At 32.4% G+C, this 23,539-nt stretch overlaps 1 protein-coding gene across 1 annotated transcript; it reads right to left on the bottom strand.

The window, feature by feature from the left end:
• Positions 1-9,985: 9,985 nt before the first annotated feature.
• On the bottom strand, positions 9,986-23,525 carry LOC127727050 (uncharacterized). The gene is made up of 6 exons (XM_052234460.1): positions 23,360-23,525; positions 16,031-16,214; positions 15,230-15,454; positions 13,377-13,455; positions 12,481-12,591; positions 9,986-11,259 (listed from the first exon to the last, which is right to left on the bottom strand). Exons 1-6 carry the CDS (start codon positions 23,450-23,452, stop codon positions 11,178-11,180), a joined length of 774 nt encoding a protein of 257 aa, XP_052090420.1. The 5' UTR covers positions 23,453-23,525; the 3' UTR covers positions 9,986-11,177.
• Between the last annotated feature and the right edge of the window lie 14 nt (positions 23,526-23,539).

Below are 23,539 nucleotides of genomic sequence, written 5' to 3'. Positions count from 1 at the left end.
GTGCATCGACAGGGTTTCATCAATGAGTAAAACTCAAAACGCACATACAGGGTTCATTTATTGCTAGCAAACTGGTTTAAGTTTTGTAACAGTTTTCAAAACTTTTTATTTGTTTTCACAATCCAGTTTAAAACCTGGTATAAAACTGAAACTGTTTTGTTTGTTTATTGAGACCAAACGAAAACCAGTTCCGAAAACTTATCAAATCACTCCCGGGGCGGTTTAGTAGTTTGGTTTGTTTGTGCATAAACAGAATGGTTTATTGTTTGGTTTAAAACCAATTTAAGTTTACCAGTGATGAAACAAAAGTTCTGATTTCATGGTTTATGCAGTAAACTGTGTAAACCACATGGGGGGCTTTGATAAGTTTTAAACTCGTTCTGGTTTTTAAGAAACAAATATAAAACCAGTGTCGGTTTCGAACTGGTTCTAGTTTGGCAGAACAATTTATATGTTTATCAAACTGAAACAAGTTTAGAGGCAACAGTTACGCCCAAAAATTCGCAATATATTATAAAAAAGGAAATAACAGACCCACCTGCAAGAATACATAAATATATATGATTTTTAAGTGATGAAAACATACCAAGATGATTACGACTCAAAAATAGAAACTAATTAAAAAAAGAACTTTTCAATGAAAGCAACGCTCGACATTTTATCGAATGAAATTCCATTGTTATACATGGTAGACTGAACGCTCGTGTGTAGAAACAGGGGATTATTTCTTTTTCAGTTTCGTCGACAGTATCATTATGAGACAGGATACACAATTTATATGATACTTTAACGTTTATGAATATTAAAATTAAAAGAATAAAGCAAAATGACATTTATTTTGTTAAATTTTTATATATACATGTAGTGCATATGTTGCAGCGCCTATATTGTGTACTGTTGTTTGTCTGTTTGTCTTTTTCTTTTTTAGCCATGGCGGTGTCAGTTTATTTTTGACTTATGAGTTTGAATGTCACTCTGGTATCTTTCGCCTCTCTTTTACAGTACAAATTGGAATTCAGCAGGATCCAGAATCCTCCAAGTACAAATCGGAATTCAGATTTCTACTAGTATGATCCTAAATTGTACTAATATATTACTTAGATAGACACAATGATAACAATATTTTGATTTCCGTCAAAATGAAATTCACTCATAATTCAAAACTTTAAGCTTTAAACACATTTAGAGTAATTCCGAACATTAGATCACATTATAGAAACTTCAATTTGACAATTTTTTATCATTTGTTTTTAATGAATAAGTATATTCTAATCCAAAACCAAAATTATCGAGGAGGCATTTCCATATATTAATAATCAGATACACAATAATTCAGTTATGTTACATAATTAATCAATAACAGGTTAACATTTTAATTTTGTATTCCACAGAAATATATAGCGCTGAATACCATTTTGATTCTAGGGAAGTATGAAAAATTGTTGATGATATTTTAAGCATATGATTGACGTTTTATTACTGAATTCAATCAGTTTTTACAAATGTAATACCTTTCTGACTTTGACGCTGTGAATAAAACTAATATACTGTCAGTAGGAAAGAAAAGCTGGGATACGGATATTATTTGGCCTAGTTTTTTACTGAAATTTGAATGTTTATGATTGCATGATGATTTTAGAATTGAAATATATGGGGCCTTATGGGGACTGAAAAAAAATTAATCTTGCTTAGACAGGATGAAAATGAATATTCTGCCCTCAAAATGCAGTAAATAGATGTATACTAAGTTAATTGTACTTAATTGAAAATAAATTTCGCGCGGGAAAATGAGCTTACTAGATTAAAATGAGTTTTCCGTTTTTAAACCCCTCCCTTCCCTGAATAGCAAATGGTCGTTCCATAAATTTGTTTAAAAGAGTTTCACAAGAGTGTATGTATTTTACCAGATTTTTTAATAATATATTATTGATATATATTCATACTGTTTTTATATCTATATGTAAAAATATTAAATTTCAAAAATCAAGTACAAGGCATCAATCATGCTAGCTATAGATTTTAGCTACATCCTGGATCCTACTAGAAAAAATCTGGATATCCCAATTTCTATTAGTAGATATTGGAATTACAATTTGTAAAAAGAGTATTTTGGGTCCTACTGGATTCTCATGTGTTCTATAACACATATGTGATGAGATTTGGAACTTGCAGTAAACAGAAGGACTTTTGATGTCACATTTATGAGATTTATGAAAGATGAGCAATATCGTAATACAAAAAGAATCTTTGAATTAGTGTGTTGACCTATTAGACGAGCATAATCCACTTAATTTCATAAAGGTCCAGTACAATGTAGGTCTATATAACTGTGGAGGGATAATTGTTGAAGTTTGACCTTTCAACTTTTAATCAGTTTTATGCAATAGATACGTTCGGTGTTTGCTTTCACGTAAATCCTATTTGTATGATATTATTAAACATGATTATGATAAACAAGTCAAATGTTTTTAAAGATAAGTGCATGCATGTGTTATGACATCAGTTGTTAAACTATTGATAGCATATCTAGGTATTAAACAATGCAATCATTTTCTGTAAAAAAAGTCCAATAGAAGACTACTTTTATATGGCGGATAAAGTGATAAATTAAATTAATCAATGGTAGGAAACTCGTGAAATAGAGGTAAAGTTTTGTGATTTATTTGCCGTGCAATTTATTACATTTAATTTGTAGACACCGCATCATATTTCATTAAGTCGTATTTCGCATTAAAATATCTAGAAATTGATTTAAATTGAAGTTAATTGCATTATACCAATATGTGACACTCTAGCGACAAGGACATTTATAAGTATAATTTACACTGATTCGTGATGCTGATATTGTGTCGGAGGAAGGGGATTACACTATCCTCTAGATAAACTGAATATTGAACACTATAACAATTATTGGAGAATTATACTGGGAAAATTAGCATATATTGAACGTTCGCAGTGGTATAATTACATAAAAATTTGCCTTGTTGATATTGTAAATTTGCGAAATCAAAAACATGGACAGCCAATTTCTACAATCGTTTTTAGTTAACATGGATAGTATGACATCATTTGCAATATTTGGAAGAGTGGAAGGATGCGTCTTGTGTGATGGAAAGCTCAGCTATAATCAGATAATGTGTAATCAATTGTTTTGTACTATGGAAAGATCAATTTGCAGCAAAATACCAATTTTCAAATTAACTGGATTGGATGGAAACATATTTCGATGCATCAAAACAGGACAAACGGGATTCATTGGAGAGGATGCTAAGGGAGGAATAATTATTGTTCAAAAATCAGAATCTGTCTCTATTATTTTCATCGGAAAAGCTAACTATAACGGGTCGTTCTTGTATAATATTACACGTGCATTGCGGCAACATGAATTGTTGAACAATGGAAATATTGATCAGATGAATATCACAATCAATAACAGTGTTAGATTAAAAGGATAGAAATATTAGTTGCTATAGAAATATGAATATTTTTGAATTTAAATGAACTATACAACAGGTGAAATGGTGGAGACAGATGTTAGTAACACAACATGATTATAATCTTTTGTACATCTAGTAACGATTTTTATATGTCACAACTGCGATGTTTTTTTCGCTCTAAAAATTCTAATTTACATGGTATCGCTGTTGTATATCTTCACCAATAATTTTTATTAAAAAATATCATTGTCCTCATCGTATAAATAATGCTCATTAATTTATATATTTGTTTTACTTAACCTTAAACAGTCATTAAAGATTTTGCTTTGTGACCTGTAATCACAGTCATCAACACATGATTTCGTTTTTATAAAACTATTCTGAAAATCATGACCATTGAATATACCATCAAAATATAGATTTGGCTATCCTTACAGTTGTGTTAGGCGTAGGTCAATAAGACAGCAACCCAATGGCCACTTATAACCAAAAGATAGCTAAGGGTAACTATACAGGGGTCTACAAAATATGTCTTCTCCATCGCCCCGCGTCAATAAATCCGACAAAAACTGCCAAAGATAACCAAATGTTAAAAAAAGGAAAGCAAACAAAATAAAAAAACAAAAAAAAACAAACTTAAGATATGACATTAGACAACCATTGATAACGCTCCTGTTGTGTCGTGGAAGCTGACGATAAATTGGCGGAGTAAAAACTAGTTTTTAAGATTTTAACCCTCCCACTTGTTCGATGGTCCTGCTGTTGGTAACTTCGCTGTGCAATTTTGTTTTTAATTGTATTTCACTTTTACGAAATATGGTCAAAACAAGCCAAAAAAAGGGGGGCAAGATATACTGTTTAAACCCCACCACATTGTATGCCTATAAGTGTCGTTTGTTTGTCTATTATTTTCGGAACGGTCGGATGTTGGCGATTTGTGTTGTCTGTTGTACTGTCCAATAGTTTTTGTTATTTCTGTTATCCTTTCTGTGTATTTCACAAAAAGTCACAAGGAAAATCACTTAACTCTTAGATAACGGTATAACAAATAACAAAAGCTTATGTACAAACAACATCATGATAAACAATGCAATATCGTTTAAAAGCTCGCAGTAACTAAAGTCAAACTCAAACTACTTAACTAACTAATATGAAAACATAACATACTACTATCTAATATCGGTGACTGTACTCATAGAAGATTTCATACCACAACGTCATTAACAAAACACCAATCTAATTAAAATTAAATATCTGCATTCGCTAATAAATCAAGAGTGCACACGCTAAAATATCTCGCCTGCATTACTGACCATTGATTTTATGTTGATAGTCCTAAATATAAAGTTTTACTACACGTATCACATTAACATTTATGATCCAAGAAAATGAGTTCATGGTCAGATAAACCAAGCCAGAAATACATGTTCATCTTTAATACAATCATTCCATACACCGAATATAGATGACCTATTGCTTATAGTATAAAAGAAACAGACCAAACCATGGAACTTTTATATTGACCAATGAACCACGAAAATGAGATCAAGGTCAGATGAATCCTGCCAGACAGAAATGTACACCTTAAAATCATTCCATACGCCAAATATAGTCGACCAATTGCTTAAAGTTTAAGAAAAACAGACCAAAACACAAAAACTTAACATTGAGCAACGAACCGTGAACACGAGGTCAAGGTCAAATAAAACCTGCCAGACTGACATGTACATCGTAAAATATTTCCATACATCAAATATAGTTGACCTATTGCATACAGTATATAATATTAGAAAAACAGACCAAAACACAAAAACTTAACTTTTACCTTTGAACCATGAACATGATGTCAAGGTCAGATGACACCTGCCAGTTGGACATGTACACCTTACAATCATTACATACACCAAATATAGTAGACCTATTGGTTATAATATCTGAGGTATTGACTTGACCACGAAAACTTAACCTTGCTCACTGATCCATGAAATGAGGTCGAGGTCAAGTGAAAACTGTCTGACAAGCATGAGGACCTTGCAAGGTACGCACATACTAAATATAGTTAGTCATCATATTACTCATAATAAGAGAGAAATGAAGATTACAAAAAATCTGAACTTTTTTTCAAGTAGTCACTGAACCATGAAAATGAGGTCAAGGACAACGGACCTATGACAGACGGAAACTTCATATCATAAGGCATCTATATACAAAGTATGAAGCATTCAGGTCTTCTACCTTCTGAAATATTAAGCTTTTAAGAAGTTAGTTAACGCCGCCGCCGCCGGATCACTATCACTATGTCGAGCTTTCTGCGACAGAAGTCGCAGACTCGACAAAAAATTAGCGAAGTGCGGAGATTTAATTTTAATTAAATTGCCCTTTTCTTAAGACAGAACATTAAAAAACAAATATTAGGTTTTTTTTTAGAACTATTCCCTATAGTTCTATTAGAGATAGACCATGGATTTGTGAATTCTGTAACATCCCTAATTCTGTAATGCCTGATTTGGTTGTGAATTCTGTAACATCCCTAATTCTGCAATGCCTGATTTGGTGACACTAATTCATAGACTGAGTTCAAATTTTGCATTGAACAAAAAAATATAAGCATATTGGTACTAAGAAAATTTTGATATTTTTTTTTTCAGCAAAAGTATCTGAAAAAGAGGAGATACAACAGTATAACAATATGTTTCTCTGAACTTCCGGTGTCCAACTAGATGCATTAACTATTATAATTCAATGAGAAGTGTTGAGATAGCACAATACAATTCTGACAAAAACTCGTAGTCGTTGCCCCTGGATCTCAAATAATAGCTTTCTCAGTTTTTATCAAAAGTGGACATAGAACATTATAAGACTCACATAACGATGTGTGACAAAAATTTTGAAGTGGATTCAACCAGAGACATATACACATGTATATATATGTCTCTGATTCAACATATTCAAAGTATCTGCAAACATGAAATCTATATTTGTTTGCTCATAAAAGTCACTGTCAAGCTGCTGACCAAATCAAATATGAAGTCATTTGTTTAGAAATACTGAGAATATTTGTTGAACGGACGAACGAATTGGTTTACGGTTCGACGGACAAAATGAATGCAATATACCCCAATAAAAGTAACGACAGTCACTATAAAAATGTACGTTTGTTTTAGTAAGAGTGACTTGAGTTGGATAAATTTCAGTTATATGTTGTTAGTGGTCTTCCTAGTGGTAGCTGCACTGTGCAGGTTTTTATGATGTTTTAAGTTTTACAGCACGCATAGGCTAAGGGGGAGGTTTGTGTGCACGTAATACTGCTTTAGATACACTACATTGTAACTTGTAAGCCTGTACCAAGTCCGACTATCTGGTCCATGTATTGCTTGTTGTTGTTTGTCTTAGTCTGAATTTCGGCTTATATCGGTGGCGTCGGGTGTTGGTGGATTTTATGGTCTGTTGTACTGTGTGGTATTTTTGGCGGTTCTTGTGATCACTCGGTGTGTGTAATTTTAGAGAAATCTGGATTGTTAACAAAGAGACTGTGAATATATGCAGTAATTGTTAAATTTCTATCTTATGTTGTGGATGTTTTTGTAGTTTTGCCATCAATTGAAGTTCATAAAAGTCAAGGAATTAAAACTGCAAAAAGGTAATTGGCCACAGGCACTTGTCTCAGAATTTTTTCCCCTATATACCTTAATATATATTAAGGTATATAGGTAAATTTTTTTCTGAGACAAGTGCCTGTGTAATTGGCGCTGCGTATCTGAAAAAAATGCCAACATAAACCTTTGATATAAAGTTCATAACTGTCCGAAGAGAAATGTTGGTGTTAAATCGTTTACAATGCAAATTTCTCTAGAATTTACATTTCCAAGTGGCATAACTCCTTTAAAAATAATGAATCGGTACCGTTAATCGAATTCTTCTGAGAAATTGTTATATAGATAAACCTTTGATATAAATAAAAGAAGTAAAGGCATGGGAGCGCTTACAATACATTTCCCAAATCATTTACAATAGAGATTTCATAAAAATCCGACAAAAAGTGTAGTCGCGAGAGTGATTACAAGACTGGGCAAACACTAAGTATTTCTATGTCTCCCAACCAGAGGACAAAGAATTATAACGGTGTGTGATATTGTAGTATACATAGTAGAGAAAACATAACTGAGACAAAGTAAAAGAGCATAGCTTAACCAAGACTTTCCTTAATATGAGTTAATCCTGCTTTATCACATTTTCACAAGTCCCTTGACAGTTGTAGGAGCACAAGTAAGAGTAGATTGTTATATGCACTTTATGCATCTTTTGACAAGATTATAGGATTGCAGGTTCACTTACATGTAGTATTATTGGTTTAATAAGATAATAAACTTTTAAACTAACATGACTGTAACTTGATGTTAAATGTCAGAGAAATCTACTTTTGATAGGATGCAGAGAAACTTACCTTCTAGATACATCCTTAAGTAAATGATTGTAGGTTGCACATTGCAAGTGTACCATAAACCACTGAAGAATGAAACATTGATCAGTCACATACATTGTGGGAGCTGTTAACTTCCCCTATATTCTTCATTACTTAAGTTACAAGTTATATGATTGTATGTCCTTATTCATCTTAAAAATATTATTGAAAGTGCTTGATACTTTAGAAACCATTCGAGTTATACAAGATACATTTGTGATGCTAGATCACTGATCCCTCTTACAGTTTGGTGTGGTTTAGTGAGTTGTTTTCTGTGAAATTTTTTTATCTGTTCCTTTTGCACCTGCTGTGTCAGTCTTTCTTCGTTCTTGATTGATCTGTGGTATCTTCCCTTTATTAAATATTTATCTTATGTCATATAGCCATTCTCTCAAAGGTACACTTCCACAATTAAATTGTTTTGATGTAGACCAATGAGCATCAAGATTTGATTTGTACATTTACACAGACACAGAGTACCCACTTCGTCCTACATAATTTTGTTGAACATCAGTTATATGGCCCCCATATGAACTCCACAGAATCTACATTCAAGGCTAGCATTTGCATTCAACTCTGGCTTGATATGTGAACCAGTAATGCAAAACTAAAAAAGTCATATGCTTTAAGATGACCTGAAGTTGCATATACTGGAGGCCAGAATAGCAAACATCTAACCAACATCCTTTCCAAAATAAGTTTCAATAGGTCAATTAATAAATTTGCATACATAGAATTAATCTTTTTAACATATCAGCTTCCAGTAATTTCTATTTATGCTAACATAACCAAATAAGATGGATGACAGCATTGATACAAAATATTTGTTCTTTTTGTGTCCAATGAATTACAAAACTGCTGGGTAAATGATTAAGCAAATGTTTCACAATATGTTGTAATTAAAATCATGACTGGATTTTTAGCTCAAAGTGATATACATGTTAATTGGAAACTTGCATTCTTGGAATGATAACAAATTGCATTGATGAATTTAATTTCTATAGATTTACTGCTCATAAACTGTTTAAATAATTCCAAACACTTTTTTTTACACCCAGGGATAGGTGGCTGTAGCCAAATTTGGTAACAACATTGGGGGTATTAATGCTCTAAAACTTCACTGATTTGGCATTTCAGCTATTTTGATTCGAGTGCCACTAATGATTTTTAATTAGTAATGAGGCATGGATTTTGTCACAATTACTGTACTTATATAAAAATAGGTCCTGAAATATTACATGACTTCCATAATTCCAATTCAGGATAACCATAAATCATTGAGGATCTCCTGAAATATTTCAGTCCTCAATAATTTGATTTAAGTCCTGAAATGGAATTGTGGAGGTCCAGAAATATTTGTACACCTTAATATACATTTAAGAATATCCTAAAATCGAATTGTGGATGTTCTGAAATATAAATTTATGAAGCTCCATAAATGTTAAGGATATCCTGAAATTTTGAAGGATGTACTGTAATAAAGCAATTTTGCCAATTTTAAGTGGAAGTCTTGAAATCAAATTATAGAGGTCCTGATATTGTTCAGGAGGTCCTTAATGATTTATGGATAACCTGAGATAGAACTATGTGGGTCTTCAAATTTCAGGAGCTCCCTAAATACAACAATTTTTAATAAATCTATGTCTCTTAAAATTTCATTAATGAATTCATTTTCTGTAAATATACTGATGATGAATTCTTAATATCAATAGAAACAAAGTTTTTTAACCCTCAGACGATTATCTTATTTTCATTTATTACTCATAAATTGTTTTAAAAAGAAAGATTACGGTTTTTTTCCCCAGGCATAGGTGGCCTTAGCCAAATTAGGAATAACTTGTTGGAATTTTTGGTTTTTAGTGCATTTAAACTTCATTACTGATTTGGCCTTGAATTTGAGCACTTCTGATGAGTCTTAATTATATAGATGAAATCTGCATCTTGCATACTTAATAATACATTTGATATATTTGATGACTTTTACAGGTCAAGAGAGTATTCTTTATCGTACCTATAAATAGCAATCACACACTTCAGAGTATGTAACCACTTCACATAACAGAAACTTATCAAAATAAATATAACATAACCTTCAACATTTTTATTGCAAAAAAATAAGGTTATAATTTAACAGTATTATAATTAAAAAATAGCGTATATATATATTATCATTGAACAATAAATATTACAAATATACCAAAAAAATATTTAAAGATTGCAGCATGTCAGCTTAATACTGGTTATAAAGTTTTAATTATATTTCAATAATTTTGTTTATTCCATATTGATAAAACTTTAATAGGTGTTTCTATATGAATGGGATTTTGAATAAATAAGCATATTCACCTGCGGAAAAAGTATATTCACCGCGCAAAACGTTGCCTGCTTTTACGTGTATGATTTTGTTAAAAAAACGTTTGATGTACAATTGGTTTTGGTAAATAATTTCCATTACATACATTTCTTTCAGAATATGGAATAAAACAATTACTGTCTTTTGTTTCGGTAAATATGTGGTTTAATTGACTTTTGAAAAACTGATATTCACTTCGGCCGTTGGCCTGTCAATAAAACCACATATTTACCTCATCAAATAACAGTAATTGTATATTATTTGGTTGAAACTTCAGATATTGACACTTTCAATGAAAAATTTGTTTTTGCTGAAGAGAATCATAACTTTTAAAAGTAAAACTTATTTTCCAATAACAAGTTTGACAAATTTTTACAAGAATAAGACTGAATGATGTTTTTTTTTTAACTTTTAAACAAACAGTGTAGGAATATTGTAAATAAAATGCCTTCATTCAAGTTTAAATAACATTCCATTGGTATATCAGCTTCTTGTTTTAGTAAGCATATTACTTGATTAGATTATTACCAAACTTATTCTATAAAGTTAAATAACTTACTATCCTTAAATGTTATTAATATGTGATAGTTAAAAGTTAAAACTAACTGATAGTCAAACAGACAGATGAGCACACAGACTGAAAAACAATTTGCCCCAAACTATTTCAAATGGGGTTACAAAATGAAACTTCAAAAACAATAATTTTGTGGGTTAAATTAGTTTAGAATTATATAATGATCAATAGTTGGTTTGAAATGATAATCTGTTCTCTCATACTTACATGTGGGTATATATAAAACAAATTTGTACAACTGTATAAAAATATATAAATATCACAGATATTTTACAACAAAACAATATAAATGCATATATCAAATTGAACATGACCTGCATGTTACAATAACAAATGAAAAAAAGTTTGCTGTCAAAAAAGATTCAAGGTGACTTTAAAAGTCTTCCAGTTGCCTTGTTCATCTGTTCTCTGATCACCAATTACATCTTCATTCCTAAAAAAGTATTAAAAAGATTAAACCATTATATACACATATGTTAACCTATATTGTAGGTAATGTTTAATTGTTTTAATTTGATCAAATGCCATTAAACATTACATCATCAAGAGATTTGATACCTAATAAAGGCTAAGAATAAAGGCTTGTACAGTTTGTTATTGATATTGTAGAGGGCACTTTCATCATTTTCAAAACCAATAATTTTACCTAATCCATTATTAATATGTTAATTTTTATTCAATATCAAATATATACTGATAAATTTAAAAATTAAATGCTTCACTACAAATTCCTTTTTTCTTTTCACTAAAATAAAATGGAATCTGCTTGAATTTAAAGGAACGAAAAAAGTCAATAAGTCAACCGAGAACCAGCTTACGATGTATAAACTACAAAATGTAATCGGTTATTCGTTCCGTTTTGGTGTTTCATACTGATGCATGTGTATTATTTTAGCTTAAGATCCTTCAAACATTAATGAGATAGATATATTAAACATTGTTTTACACAAGGATGGAACTGTTTTACTTTCAGTCGTATTCTAGTGATATCTATTAAGTACAGATTTTTCATCACTCTCACTGTATTTATTTTCTTTTACACATGGTATTAAAACTTCCTGTTTAAACATACACAAGTTTCTAAATTGTTTTTTGTGTGTATTTGACATATTTTCTCACTCGTGAAGTGTTCAAGAATCATTTACAAGCAGTTTCAACTTCTATTTGGTGATGGAAAACAGGTTTTTCCATGAAAATACTGCAAACGATCAAACACGATTTGAAATTACCAGAGTTTCATTAGACATTTTCTAACAGTTACAAAATGTTTTTTTTACCTAAAATTTAACTACCAGTTAAACTAAGTAGTTTTGTTTGTAAAAGGTTAATGGATATTTATTGTTGTCGTCTTAAAATACTTTGACATAGTTGTTTTGGGGTTAAAAACTTTTCCATATATAGAAAATAAAGTACTTTTGCAGTATGAAAATAAATGTCCAAAGTCTCCAACAAGTCAAAAATAGATTTTGTCATCTATAAGTCTGAATCACAAAGTTGATGTTGAATTTCTTGCAGTGATTATAGTTTGGGATGAATTAAATATAATTACCCAGAGAACCTTGCTTCTTCCTTAAACAAATACTAGACTCCTCATCTTCATCTTGGACTGAACAAAGTTGTCAAAGTAATGACATTAAACCAATGTTTTTCTTACCTCAATAATTCCTTATTACACACAATAAAAATATCAGCTGCACTTTTAAGAATCTTTAATGCTATCTTCCTCTTTACATCCTGGGCAGAATCAGTATCTGTTAATGTCACACTATAATAACACAAACATTTTTATCATTAAGATTTTTTAATTAATCCCATAACAGTCATAGAAAGCCATTAGATATCATCATTATGTATGTAATGTATTTTTTTTAGTTCGTTTGAAAGGAAAGGCATTGTATTCTCCAGACAATTGTAAATTTAAAAATCCTCAGACATAAAGCGCTTTTCAAGTGAGTTATCTTCCTTTCTGTATTCTTTTAAAAACTTCTAGTAGTGATTATACCATGCTATTTTATTGTACATATTCCTTTATTAGATTTATAAACCAGTACTATGTTTTTCTTTGTTGCTTGGTTGCTGTTTGGTGACTGTGTAGGCAAGATTTTGGTTGAAAAAGACCTGGAAAGATTTGTTTCTCCTATCATGATCATCCCATTGGTAGGGTTCAATGCTTGCTGTGATTACTTACAATTACAAGGTGTCAAAGATCTGCTGGTATGTGGTAAAGTTTGTCACTTGACTATTAGGTCAGGGATTACCCATGACACTTGGTTTTCCTCCATAAAAAAAGGGTGGCAGTGAAATTATAAGTGTATAGTGTTATACTCCATCAAACTGAACAATGGATCTTTTCAGCACAGTCATTGTTCATATAATTTACGTTTTTTCTTTATTTTATTAGTTATATAAAAATAAGGAGATGTGGTATGTTTGCCAATGAGACAACTATCCCTCAGAGTCCAGAATGTGTTCTGTTGTGCTACAAATATTATTGTGGTTTTTGGCAGTCTTGAAGATTCCTTCTTATTTTCAAATAAAAAATGAACATACTGTATCTGATTTTTGTTGGGTGTAGATGAGAGTTCTTCAGACAGTCTTTCCTCTTCACTCATTTCTGGTAGTTCTGTTTCTAAAAATAAACAAAATGTATTTGATGAAAATAACAGTTGACTTAATGCACCAATACTAAATATCTAATTTACCCTTTCATGTGTAATATAATTATGTTTATTGTTATTACAACTAGATGTTTCTAAACTGTAAACATTGAGTTATTTCCCTTTTCCTTATACAACTTTAGATTGATTGATTGATTGTTGGTTGCTTAACGTCAAGTGGACAACTTTAGAGATATTGTTATTTAAATTGATGTTTTTTAAGTGATAAAAATGTAAAACATGTTTCGAATAAAGATGAAGAAAGATATTTGGAAATTTTTCAAACAGTTTTTCTAAGAGTTCTTTATTCTCTACATGTTATAAAAATAATGTTTTTTTTATTTTTATGTCTTAGATGACTCACAAGCAGAGTGGTCTAGTTAGCATACTGCAAAAATACTTTATTTTCTATATATGGAAAAGTTTTTAACCCCAAAACAACAATGTCAAAGTAATATAAGACAACAACAATAAAAATCCATTGACCTTTTACAAACAAAACTACTTAGTAGAAGTACTTTAAGCAGTTGCATCAAAATACATACACATCAAATAAATTTAGACGTGAGGATAATACCCTCTTGTAAGTAGCTCTTCTTTCAATGCATCACAAGCATTCCTTCAATACCTAAGTTTTTTTGTAAGTGGTCAATTTTAGTTAAATTTATAAAGAAGATTTAAAAGAGCATTAACTGTTAAAGCTAAAAATTCGTAAGGGAACCCAGTGTCTCGCCTACTTTTGCTGTTAATCGCAGGCTCAACAAAAATGAGGAAAAAAATTAATAAATATATTCCTCTCTATACTATCTTGATTGTAAGTAGCTTCTGTCCAAGATTGGTAAAAATCCAGGATAGTTTATGAATCTAATAAATGTTTTAAAAACTTAAACTGCAGACTGTATGTAATGTTAACTGGAAGAAAAACTAAGTCCATTTATAAGTAAAATACGGAAAAAATGGAACAAAATTTTAACAAAATTTCCTTCTAGATACTAGCTTTTAATCATAAACAAGCTTCTGTCCAAGTTTGGTACAAATCCAGGATAGTTTAAGAAAGTTGTTAAAATTTAAAAAAAAACTTTAACCACAGACTGAATGGAATGTAAACTGGCAGAAAAATTTAAGTCCATTTATAAGTAAAATACGGATAAACTGGATTTAATTTTTTCAAAATTTACTTCTGGATACTATCTTATGATCATAAACAAGCTTCTTTCCAAGTTTGGAAGAAATCCAGGATAGTTTAAGAAAGTTGTTAAAATTTCAAAAACTTTTAACCACAGAGTGAATGTAATGTTTCCTGGCAGAAAAACTAAGTCCATTTATAAGTAAAATACGGAAAAAATAATTTTTTTTTTTACAAATTTACTTTTGAATATTATCTTATGATCATAAACAAGCTTCTGTCCAAGTTTGGTAGAAATCCAGGATAGTTTAAGAAAGTTATTAAAATTTCAAAAACTTTTAACCACAGAGTGAATATTTGTGGACGCCGCCGCCGACGGAATGTAGGATCGCTATGTCTCGCTTTTTCGACAAAAGTCGAAGGCTCGACAAAAATGACAGAGCATAGTGGCATTATACAGATAACATTACCTTAGATTTATCTTAGTTCCTTAGCAGTTTGGATTTCAACAGCTATCAAGTCTCTTGATGTTTTAATGTGACAATCTGAATATTGGTCAATTCAGCATATCATTTGATTTGGTTTTGGAAATTGAAGTGTACATTGTAAGCAAAACAAACCTTGTTGCTCAAAAAGCAAGTTATAGTAACAACTATTTGGTTTTCTCATCTGTGGCCAGGAATAATCGTTGCCTTCTTCTTTAGTCATGGTAGGTAAGGTTTTCTTCCCATCTATGGCATTCCATCCACGACCATATACATAGAATAACTTCTTATTTTTACAGGAAGCTGGTCCTTTTGTGACATGAAGGAATTTAAAATCATCTTCTTTTGATGGATCAGCATCTGAAATACAAGTAAAAGATCATGTTTATGCATAAATTAATCTGGTATCACACTGATTGCATTGTAATCATCTATTAAGGTATCCATCCTGATTGACAGTCTGATTTTAAAATACATGTTAGAACCATGATGTCAATGCAAAAAGCAAAGGTTTTAACTTGGCTGAACATTGGAAAAATTATGTAACACAAACTAACAAATTTCATTGGATAATTTAAAACAGTTTTTAATGATTTTCTTACATTGTAAACATTGCATATTTGTCCACAATAAAGTTAATAAGTTATGGTTTGTTTGTATTTCTTTTAAATTGTAGATATTTTACCACATTTTGATAGAAGTCTAAATTGTACTTGCATTTGTAAAACATGTGACAATAATAGCTTCATGTTCTGTATTGAAAACTATCTATAAAATTATTTCTTTTTACTTTATAAAAAATTTGTATCAGTAACCAAACCAAAATGAAATCTACTTTTCTTTTCAAACACTGGGAATTATTCTGCATTACTACTAGATGAAAAGAAATATTGATAAGTTTTCCATAATGCTTCAAAGAAAGGAGGACTTACTGACCTTTTCTAAAGTCATTTAATCTAGGATGGTAGAAATAATTTTTCTTATCAACTTTCAGATCTCCTTCAAATGGCCTCTCTATACGGCTAGATTTATTTTTAGGTTCTCCTTCATAGCTACCATATCTGTATCTAACAGAACCATGTTGTACATCTATCAGGACTGGTACATCTATCCTCTGTGTCTATATAACAAAGAAATGGAGAATGTAATTAGGCATAACATTGAATATCTATATCAAATCAAATCAGTTCCTTCCTTTTTAAAGGCCCCATAAGGGCACATCAATTACAAACAAGAGAATAAGAGAAACTAGAGGCTCTCAAGAGCCTGTGTCGCTCACCTGTATTTACTGATGCTTTGGAAATCATGTAAAATAAGGTTAAAATCATAATTAATAGTTTTAGATATTAGATATTATAATGATATCTAAGATAATAACAAAAAACTGCAAAATTTTTGTAAAATTACTAACTCACGGGCAGCAACCCAACAACGGGTTGTCGGATTCGTCTGAAAATTTCAGTGCAGATAAATCTAAATCTGATGAACATTTTGCCCCTGTCAAATTTGCTCTAAATGCTTTAGTTTCAGAGATATAAACCAAAAACTGCATTTTACCCCTATGTTCTATTTTTAACCAAGTCGGCCATGATGGTTGGTCATCTGACAAATTTTTTAAACTAGAAACCCAAATAATGATTATGGCCAAGTATGGTTAAATTTGTCTCAGTAGTTTCAGAGAAGAAGATTTTTGTAAAAGATTACAAAAATTTACGAAAAATTGTTAAAAATTGACTATTAAGGGCAATAACTCCTAAAGGGGTTGACTGACAATTTTGGTCATGACAACTATTTGTAGATCTTACTTTGTTAAACATTATTGCTGTTTACAGTTTATCTCTATCTATAATAATATTCAAGATAATAACCAAAAACTGCAAAATTTCCTTAAAATTACCAATTTAGGGGCAGCAACCCAACAACGGGTAGTCAGATTTGTCTGAAAATTTCAGGGCAGATAGATCTTGACCTGATAATCAGTTTTACCTGTGTCAGATTTACTCTAAATGCTTTGGTTTCAGAGATATAAGCCAAAATCTTCATTTTACCCCTATGTTCTATTTTTAGCCATGGTGGCCATCTTGGTTGGTTGGCGGGGTCATCATACACATTTTTTAAACTAGATACCCTAATTATGATTGTGGCCAAGTTTGGTTAAATTTGGGCCAGTGGTTTCAGAGGAGAAGATTTTTGTAAAAAGCTAACGAAGACGGACGAAAATGACGACGGACGCCAAGTGATGGGAAAAGCTCACTTGGCCCTTCGGGCCAGGTGAGCTAAAAAATAATAAACATATACAATTTTAAACATTATCATATGATTAATATAACATGTACAAAGACAAACAATTTGTGAGAGGAGAACAAGCTTGGTAAAAGGAAGATAACTCCACTCTATAATGTCAGTAAAACGTACAGGTGCGACAATTTGGTAAATTTATTTTCCAAGTTTTTGTCTTGTTTCAAAACTTATGTTCAGGTATTTGTATAAAGATGTTACAAAGCTTTTGTCATCTTTTGACATAATCCAAATTTAAATAAATTATTAGTTTAGTTTCTCAATTTAATAAGGCAAAAAAAATATATGTGAAAAAAATTGGTAGGCATTTTTTTTATTTTTTTCTATTTTGCCCCTCAAGTATGGTATATTTATAAGGCAAAATAAAAATATATTCATACTGAAAGTTTATAAGTTTTAGGCAAAATTCCCTGTTTTTCTTCAAAAACATCTAATAATATTAACCTGTGCACAATGCATGTGATTGAGTTTTTTTGCTCCATATACTGGTATTTTTTACCAGTAAATGTTGTTACCAGCAAACTTGTACTCATCCATGACTGTTTATTTTTTTAATTTTAGAACTGGAATTGGACCCTGTATTGGAAAAACAAATCCTTAAAATATGTACTTAATTTGCCTTCATTGTACATTGTAAATAAGAAGACCTTTCTTTCTTCCAGGTCTCAAGAAAGGGGTTTGTGAGACAAATTTTAAGTGATTTCTTTTTTATGTTTACTCCAGTTTTTACAATTTTTAAAAAAGAGTACTAGTAGGTTTGTGAACCAAGAGTTATGACCTTTATGCTGTGCAAATGAATATATTCCTTTTATGCATGGTTGAGCATGTTTGATTGTGAATTTTCTAGTCTGTGCCAATACATCAAGATTTGTTTTAACATGTCTATGTAAAGACGACGTCTTCTCAGTTCTGTTATAACTCCTACATGCATGTTAGTACATAGTTTAGAGACCCCAAGTATGTATTTGCAAAACTTGAAGTGGAGTTTTTCGGTGTCCCAGTCCTTCAATATATCAAAAAGAGTAAATCATTTTCTCTTTAGTGTAATATTAATAACACCCCAATTTTTACCGCCGTATAGGATAAGTTGAATACAATGATCAAATAAATGTTAAAAATAATTATTTTTGTTTGTAAATAGAGTTTACATCTAGACACCATTCATTACAATATTTATATAAGACATTAAGTTCGTTTTGAAGTTGTATATCAGCAGTACTTGGAGCTTGCTTTATTAATCGTTAGCATTTTTTGACATTACATTACCTACATATGTAAGTATTGCTTTACTTGTACAATGAACAAACACCTGGTAATCCAATCCAAAATCTGCAGAGGGATCCGAATCCCAAGGAGCAAATACACTTTATTTAGTGCAATTCGTAAGAAAATCTGTATCTGATTCCAGGGAAGAATGAAGCTACTTCTACTTCTACCAGTTAGTGACCACCGTCATCATGTTGACTATTCTGTCACTTTTGGGTGTGCGCAAATATAATTTTGATTAAAGTAACAAACAAAAAAGGTGCTATACAAATATTTAACAGTGGGGATTAAAAACAAGGGCTTTTGATTTATTTGTTTGTCAGGAGCCTCTTGAACGATTCAAGGCTGCTGACAGATGTAACTGAGGAGGGTAAGGCATTCCAATTCCTGATGGTCCTCGGGTAGAATGACTCTTTCCTTGTTGTCGTGTTACATTGTGGGATCTGAAAAGAGTTTGTGCCCATATTTCTTGAGATCCTGTCCGGTGGAACGAGTTTGTGGCTTGCTGCAACGTTGACCTCCTGATTGTTGATCTTATACAGCATTGATAGTCGTGCGCTTCTCCTTCTATCTTCAAGTGGTGTCCACTTTAGTTGTTCCAACATATCAGTAACGGATGATCTGTTACTGTACCGGTTTGTTACATATCTGGCCGATCTCCTTTGTACCATTTCTAACTTGTGTTTATCTTTTTGGAGGTATGGATCCCATAGAGAGCTGGCATACTCGACTGTTGGTCTAACGAGGGAGATGTAGGCCTTTTCTTTGATATCGCTGTTAGAGATATTGAGGTTTCTTTTGAGAAATCCGATGGTTTTATTTGCCTTGGCACAAATGTTTCCGATATGTTTTTCCCATTTAAGGTCTGATGTTATAGTTACTCCTAAGTATTTTGCAGATGTTACGTGCTCCAGAGTGTGGCTATGTAAACGGTAATCCTTTATAATAGGTGTTCTGTTCTTTGTTACTGATAATACCTGACATTTATCTGGATGGAATTGCATCATCCATTTTTCTTCCCAGACAGCCAACTTGTCTAAATCTTCCTGGAGGGTATTATCATCTGATGTTACTGTGATGTATGCAATGGTGTCATCTGCAAATAGCCTCACAGTTGATTTAATATTTTCTGGCATGTCGTTTATATAGAAGAGGAGAGGCTGGGTCCTAGCACAGATCCTTGTGGTACCCCAGACTCTACATCGATGGAGTCAGATGTTTCCCCTTCTATTAGTACTCGTTGGGTTCTCTCAGATAGGAAGCTTTTAATCCAGTCGTTTGTTTTTCCTCTTATTCCATAGTGTTGGAGTTTGTGTGTTAGTAGACTATGGCCGACCTTGTCAAATGCCTTCGAAAAGTCCATGATTAGACAGTCTGTTTGTTGGCCACTATCAAGGTTTTTGGTGATGTCGTCGATGAATTCTATCAGCTGGGTTTCACATGATAGTTTCTTCCGAAATCCATGTTGAAGGTCATACAGGATATTGTTTTTATCTGCATGGCACATGATATGGCTGGTTACTATGTGCTCCATTATCTTACAACATATACAGGTTAATGATATTGGTCTGTAGTTGATTGGTTCAAACTTTTTTCCTTTTTTGAAAACTGGACAAACGTTTGCTGTTTTCCATAATGATGGTACCACTCCTGTGTCATATGATCTCTGAAAGACAAGTTGGAGTATTGGAGCTATTTCATTGGCTAGTTCTTTAAGGATCATAGGTGAGATGTTATCTGGACCCGCAGCTTTATGGGGGTTTAAACCATTTAGTAATTTCTTAGTTCCTTCTTGTGTGATGGTAATATCAGGTGCTGTGGGGTATTGGCCAGCCATGTTGCATCTTTCCTTAAATTCTGTGTTACTGAGGTCATTTTTACTTGAGAATGCTTCCTGGAACTGTGCATTTAAGATGTTGGCTTTGTCAGTTGAGTCGTCGTGTAGTAGGCCTGCTGATTTAAGCGGTGGTATGCTACTCCCATCTGACCGTTTATGCTTAATGTACGTCCAGAATCTTTTCATGCAGTTAGTACCTCTGTCCGACTCACTACTTGGTGTAACGATGTCCTCGATATATCTCCAATAGGCCTTTCTAAGTTCTTTTTGGGTTTTGCTCTTTAGATCTTTGTATGAAGCAGTATCCCTTTTATCACCTGATTTTTTCTTCTTTTTATATGCTTTGTCCCTTCTTCTTATAAGTCTTCTCAGGTCTGTTGTAATCCATGGGCAACCATCCTTTTTACGAGCTGTCTTAGTTGGTATATTTTTATTGACGCTATCTTCTAGTGATGTTACAAATAGGTTCCAGATGTCATTTACAGAGGATTTGTTATCATAGAGTGATTTGGCTGTGACTTTGATATTGTGAAGGTCGTCTTTCACATTTTGCCATTTTGCCTTTTTGTAAAGGAAGATCTTTCTTGGTTTCTGTTGTGATTTTGCTGGTATTCTGTCCACTTCAGTATAAACAATGTCATGGTCGGACAGGCCAGGTATCACTTCTGTTCTCCTAAAGCTGTCTGGATAATTTGTTATAAACAAATCTAAGGTATTAGTTCCTCTAGTTGGTTCATTAACTATTTGAGTTAGCCCATGGTCATCTAAAATGTCTGTAAATTTGTGGTGAATGTTGACATTTTGGGTTTTTGGTTTTAGTTGGTTATTTTTCCAGTCCCATCCAGGTAGGTTGAAATCCCCGGCTGCAATGATAAATGCATTCTTCACATTTGTAGCTCTACTCATGCTGATGTCAAATTGCTTATATCCCTCTTCATTGGATGTTTTGGGATTGTAAAAAGATGTTAGGTAGATGGCTTTATGTCCTACTAGTTCTAGTTTGCACCAGACCATTTCACAATCTGTTTGTAATTCTGTGACTGGTGAGCTGATCAAGTTGTCACGTACTGCAACTAGGACCCCTCCACCATTCAGGTTTCGATCATTCCTGTATATGTTGTATCCTGGTGGAAAAATTTGGCTGTCTTTAATGCTTGAATCAATCCAAGTCTCAGTTCCAAGTATGATGTCTGGTTTGGTACTATCAAGCATATTGTACAGTTGGCCTTGCTTAGTTTTGATAGACTGAAAATTTACATTTACCATGCGTATTGTGCTTGTGGTGTTTGATGTTGCTTTAGATTTCCTCGTATTATCTGGAGTGGATGAGTGGACAGGCCTGAGATTTCGTGTTGGAGTTGGGCTGTCGAGAGGTGTGTCTGAAAGAATGCTGAATTGGTTGGAAGTACTGAAGACTAGTGAGTAGCAGAATGTGGAGTAGTTTGGACATTCACACATTATACAGTCCCACGCAATTCCTGAATTGTTGACATGTTCTAAGTAATATTTGGTGTCTAAGGATTGGCATTGGGCATGATACCATTGGTTACATGTATCACAGACAATTCCCTTGTCGTCCCATGTGACCGGTTTGTCACATGTTCCACATGGATATATCGTGGAATTATTTTCTGATCTTGAGCAGTTTCCTGATGGGCCAGGATTTAATTTAATATCATTAGAACCCGTAAGAAGGACTATTGACAGGTATAATAGCAGCTTTCCTTTGTGGTTCAGGTTATTCTTTATGTAGTTGTTTTTGTACACAGTGTAAAGGAGCTGGTTTATGGGTAGCAGTTTGTCATTTTGCCTATTTGTTGTTTTGGTAGGGGATACATGGTATCCAACTGACATCAGGAATAGAAATAAGATTAAGAGTGACATCGCTTGGTTGATTAAGAAGGTGGTGATAAGATGAACTCACCTACACACCTTGCTTAACTTCCGATTGACTGTCGATCTGTCAAAAATATTTTACTTCGTAATTGCCGCCATTTTGTTCTTTGTTTACATAGGTACCCACACTTTGATCGAGGATTTCAGTGTTGGGAGACGATGATAGGATATGATTTCTATGTAGAAGTTTTTCTGGTTGGATAATGGAACTACCTTACCCTTCTGTAAATAAATCAAATTAATTTTCGAAAGGATACAAACAATTTTCTTACAGTGGAAAAAGGATACGAATGATTTCGGCGCATGCGCACACCTCTATCTGGGAATCCGATCTAGATTTAACTTACCCACCTTGTTGCAGTCTTGGTAATTGCCCCTCTGGATTCTGATCCCTCCATGGATTCTGGATCGGAATACACGGTGTGGTACCTGTGTTTCTCTTGTATTTCTGTTACCTTATTGATTTGTAGACTATTTTTTGTGCATGATTTTTCAGTAAGGGGTGCCATTATATGTAAAATTTTATGGACAATGAAAACCCCATTTGTCTGTCATATTCATAATTATGAGGCCCCTCTATTCCTAAATGGAGCGGCATCATATATAAAATACTGTTGTTGTAATATCATAAGGAGAAGAGTAAGAACGCATTAATTAAGTGAAAAAAAAATAAATATTAAGGAATATTAGTTTTAAATATTTTATACACAAAAAAAATAGTCCACAAATATAGAAAAAGGGGGGTCCATTCCTGAAGTGCCTGTGCACATACCTACTCCGAAATTATCATATGGAAGTGTAGCCCGTGTAGTTATGAGGTCTTGGCAAGCAATTTTTGTTTTACTGTTTGATATTGCTACGTATGGAGACATCATAATTATTTAGACTAATGCCGAGTAATGGGGTTAAGTCAAGACGATGAACCTTAACAATAACATGCTTAATTCTAAACTCTAGTTTATAAGTACTTTTTTCTCTTTTTTAGAAAGCTGGTCTGAATAAAGAACTCTCGGATTTGCAGTTACTCCAACTGTTTGATTAGAACTGGCTCCTGCTCCCATGTTTTTAGACTCAACTCATCTTTCTATGTAGAAAATGGCGTCTTTGACAACAACACGGAAATTTCAGAGTTGTCTCCCATCGGGCAC

Source organism: Mytilus californianus, unplaced genomic scaffold (assembly GCF_021869535.1).
Source record: "Mytilus californianus isolate M0D057914Y unplaced genomic scaffold, xbMytCali1.0.p SCAF_19, whole genome shotgun sequence".
Classification (NCBI taxonomy): Eukaryota; Metazoa; Mollusca; class Bivalvia; order Mytilida; family Mytilidae; genus Mytilus; species Mytilus californianus.
The sequence above is the reverse complement of the archived record's forward strand: the minus strand, read 5'-3'. Positions and strand labels throughout refer to the sequence as shown.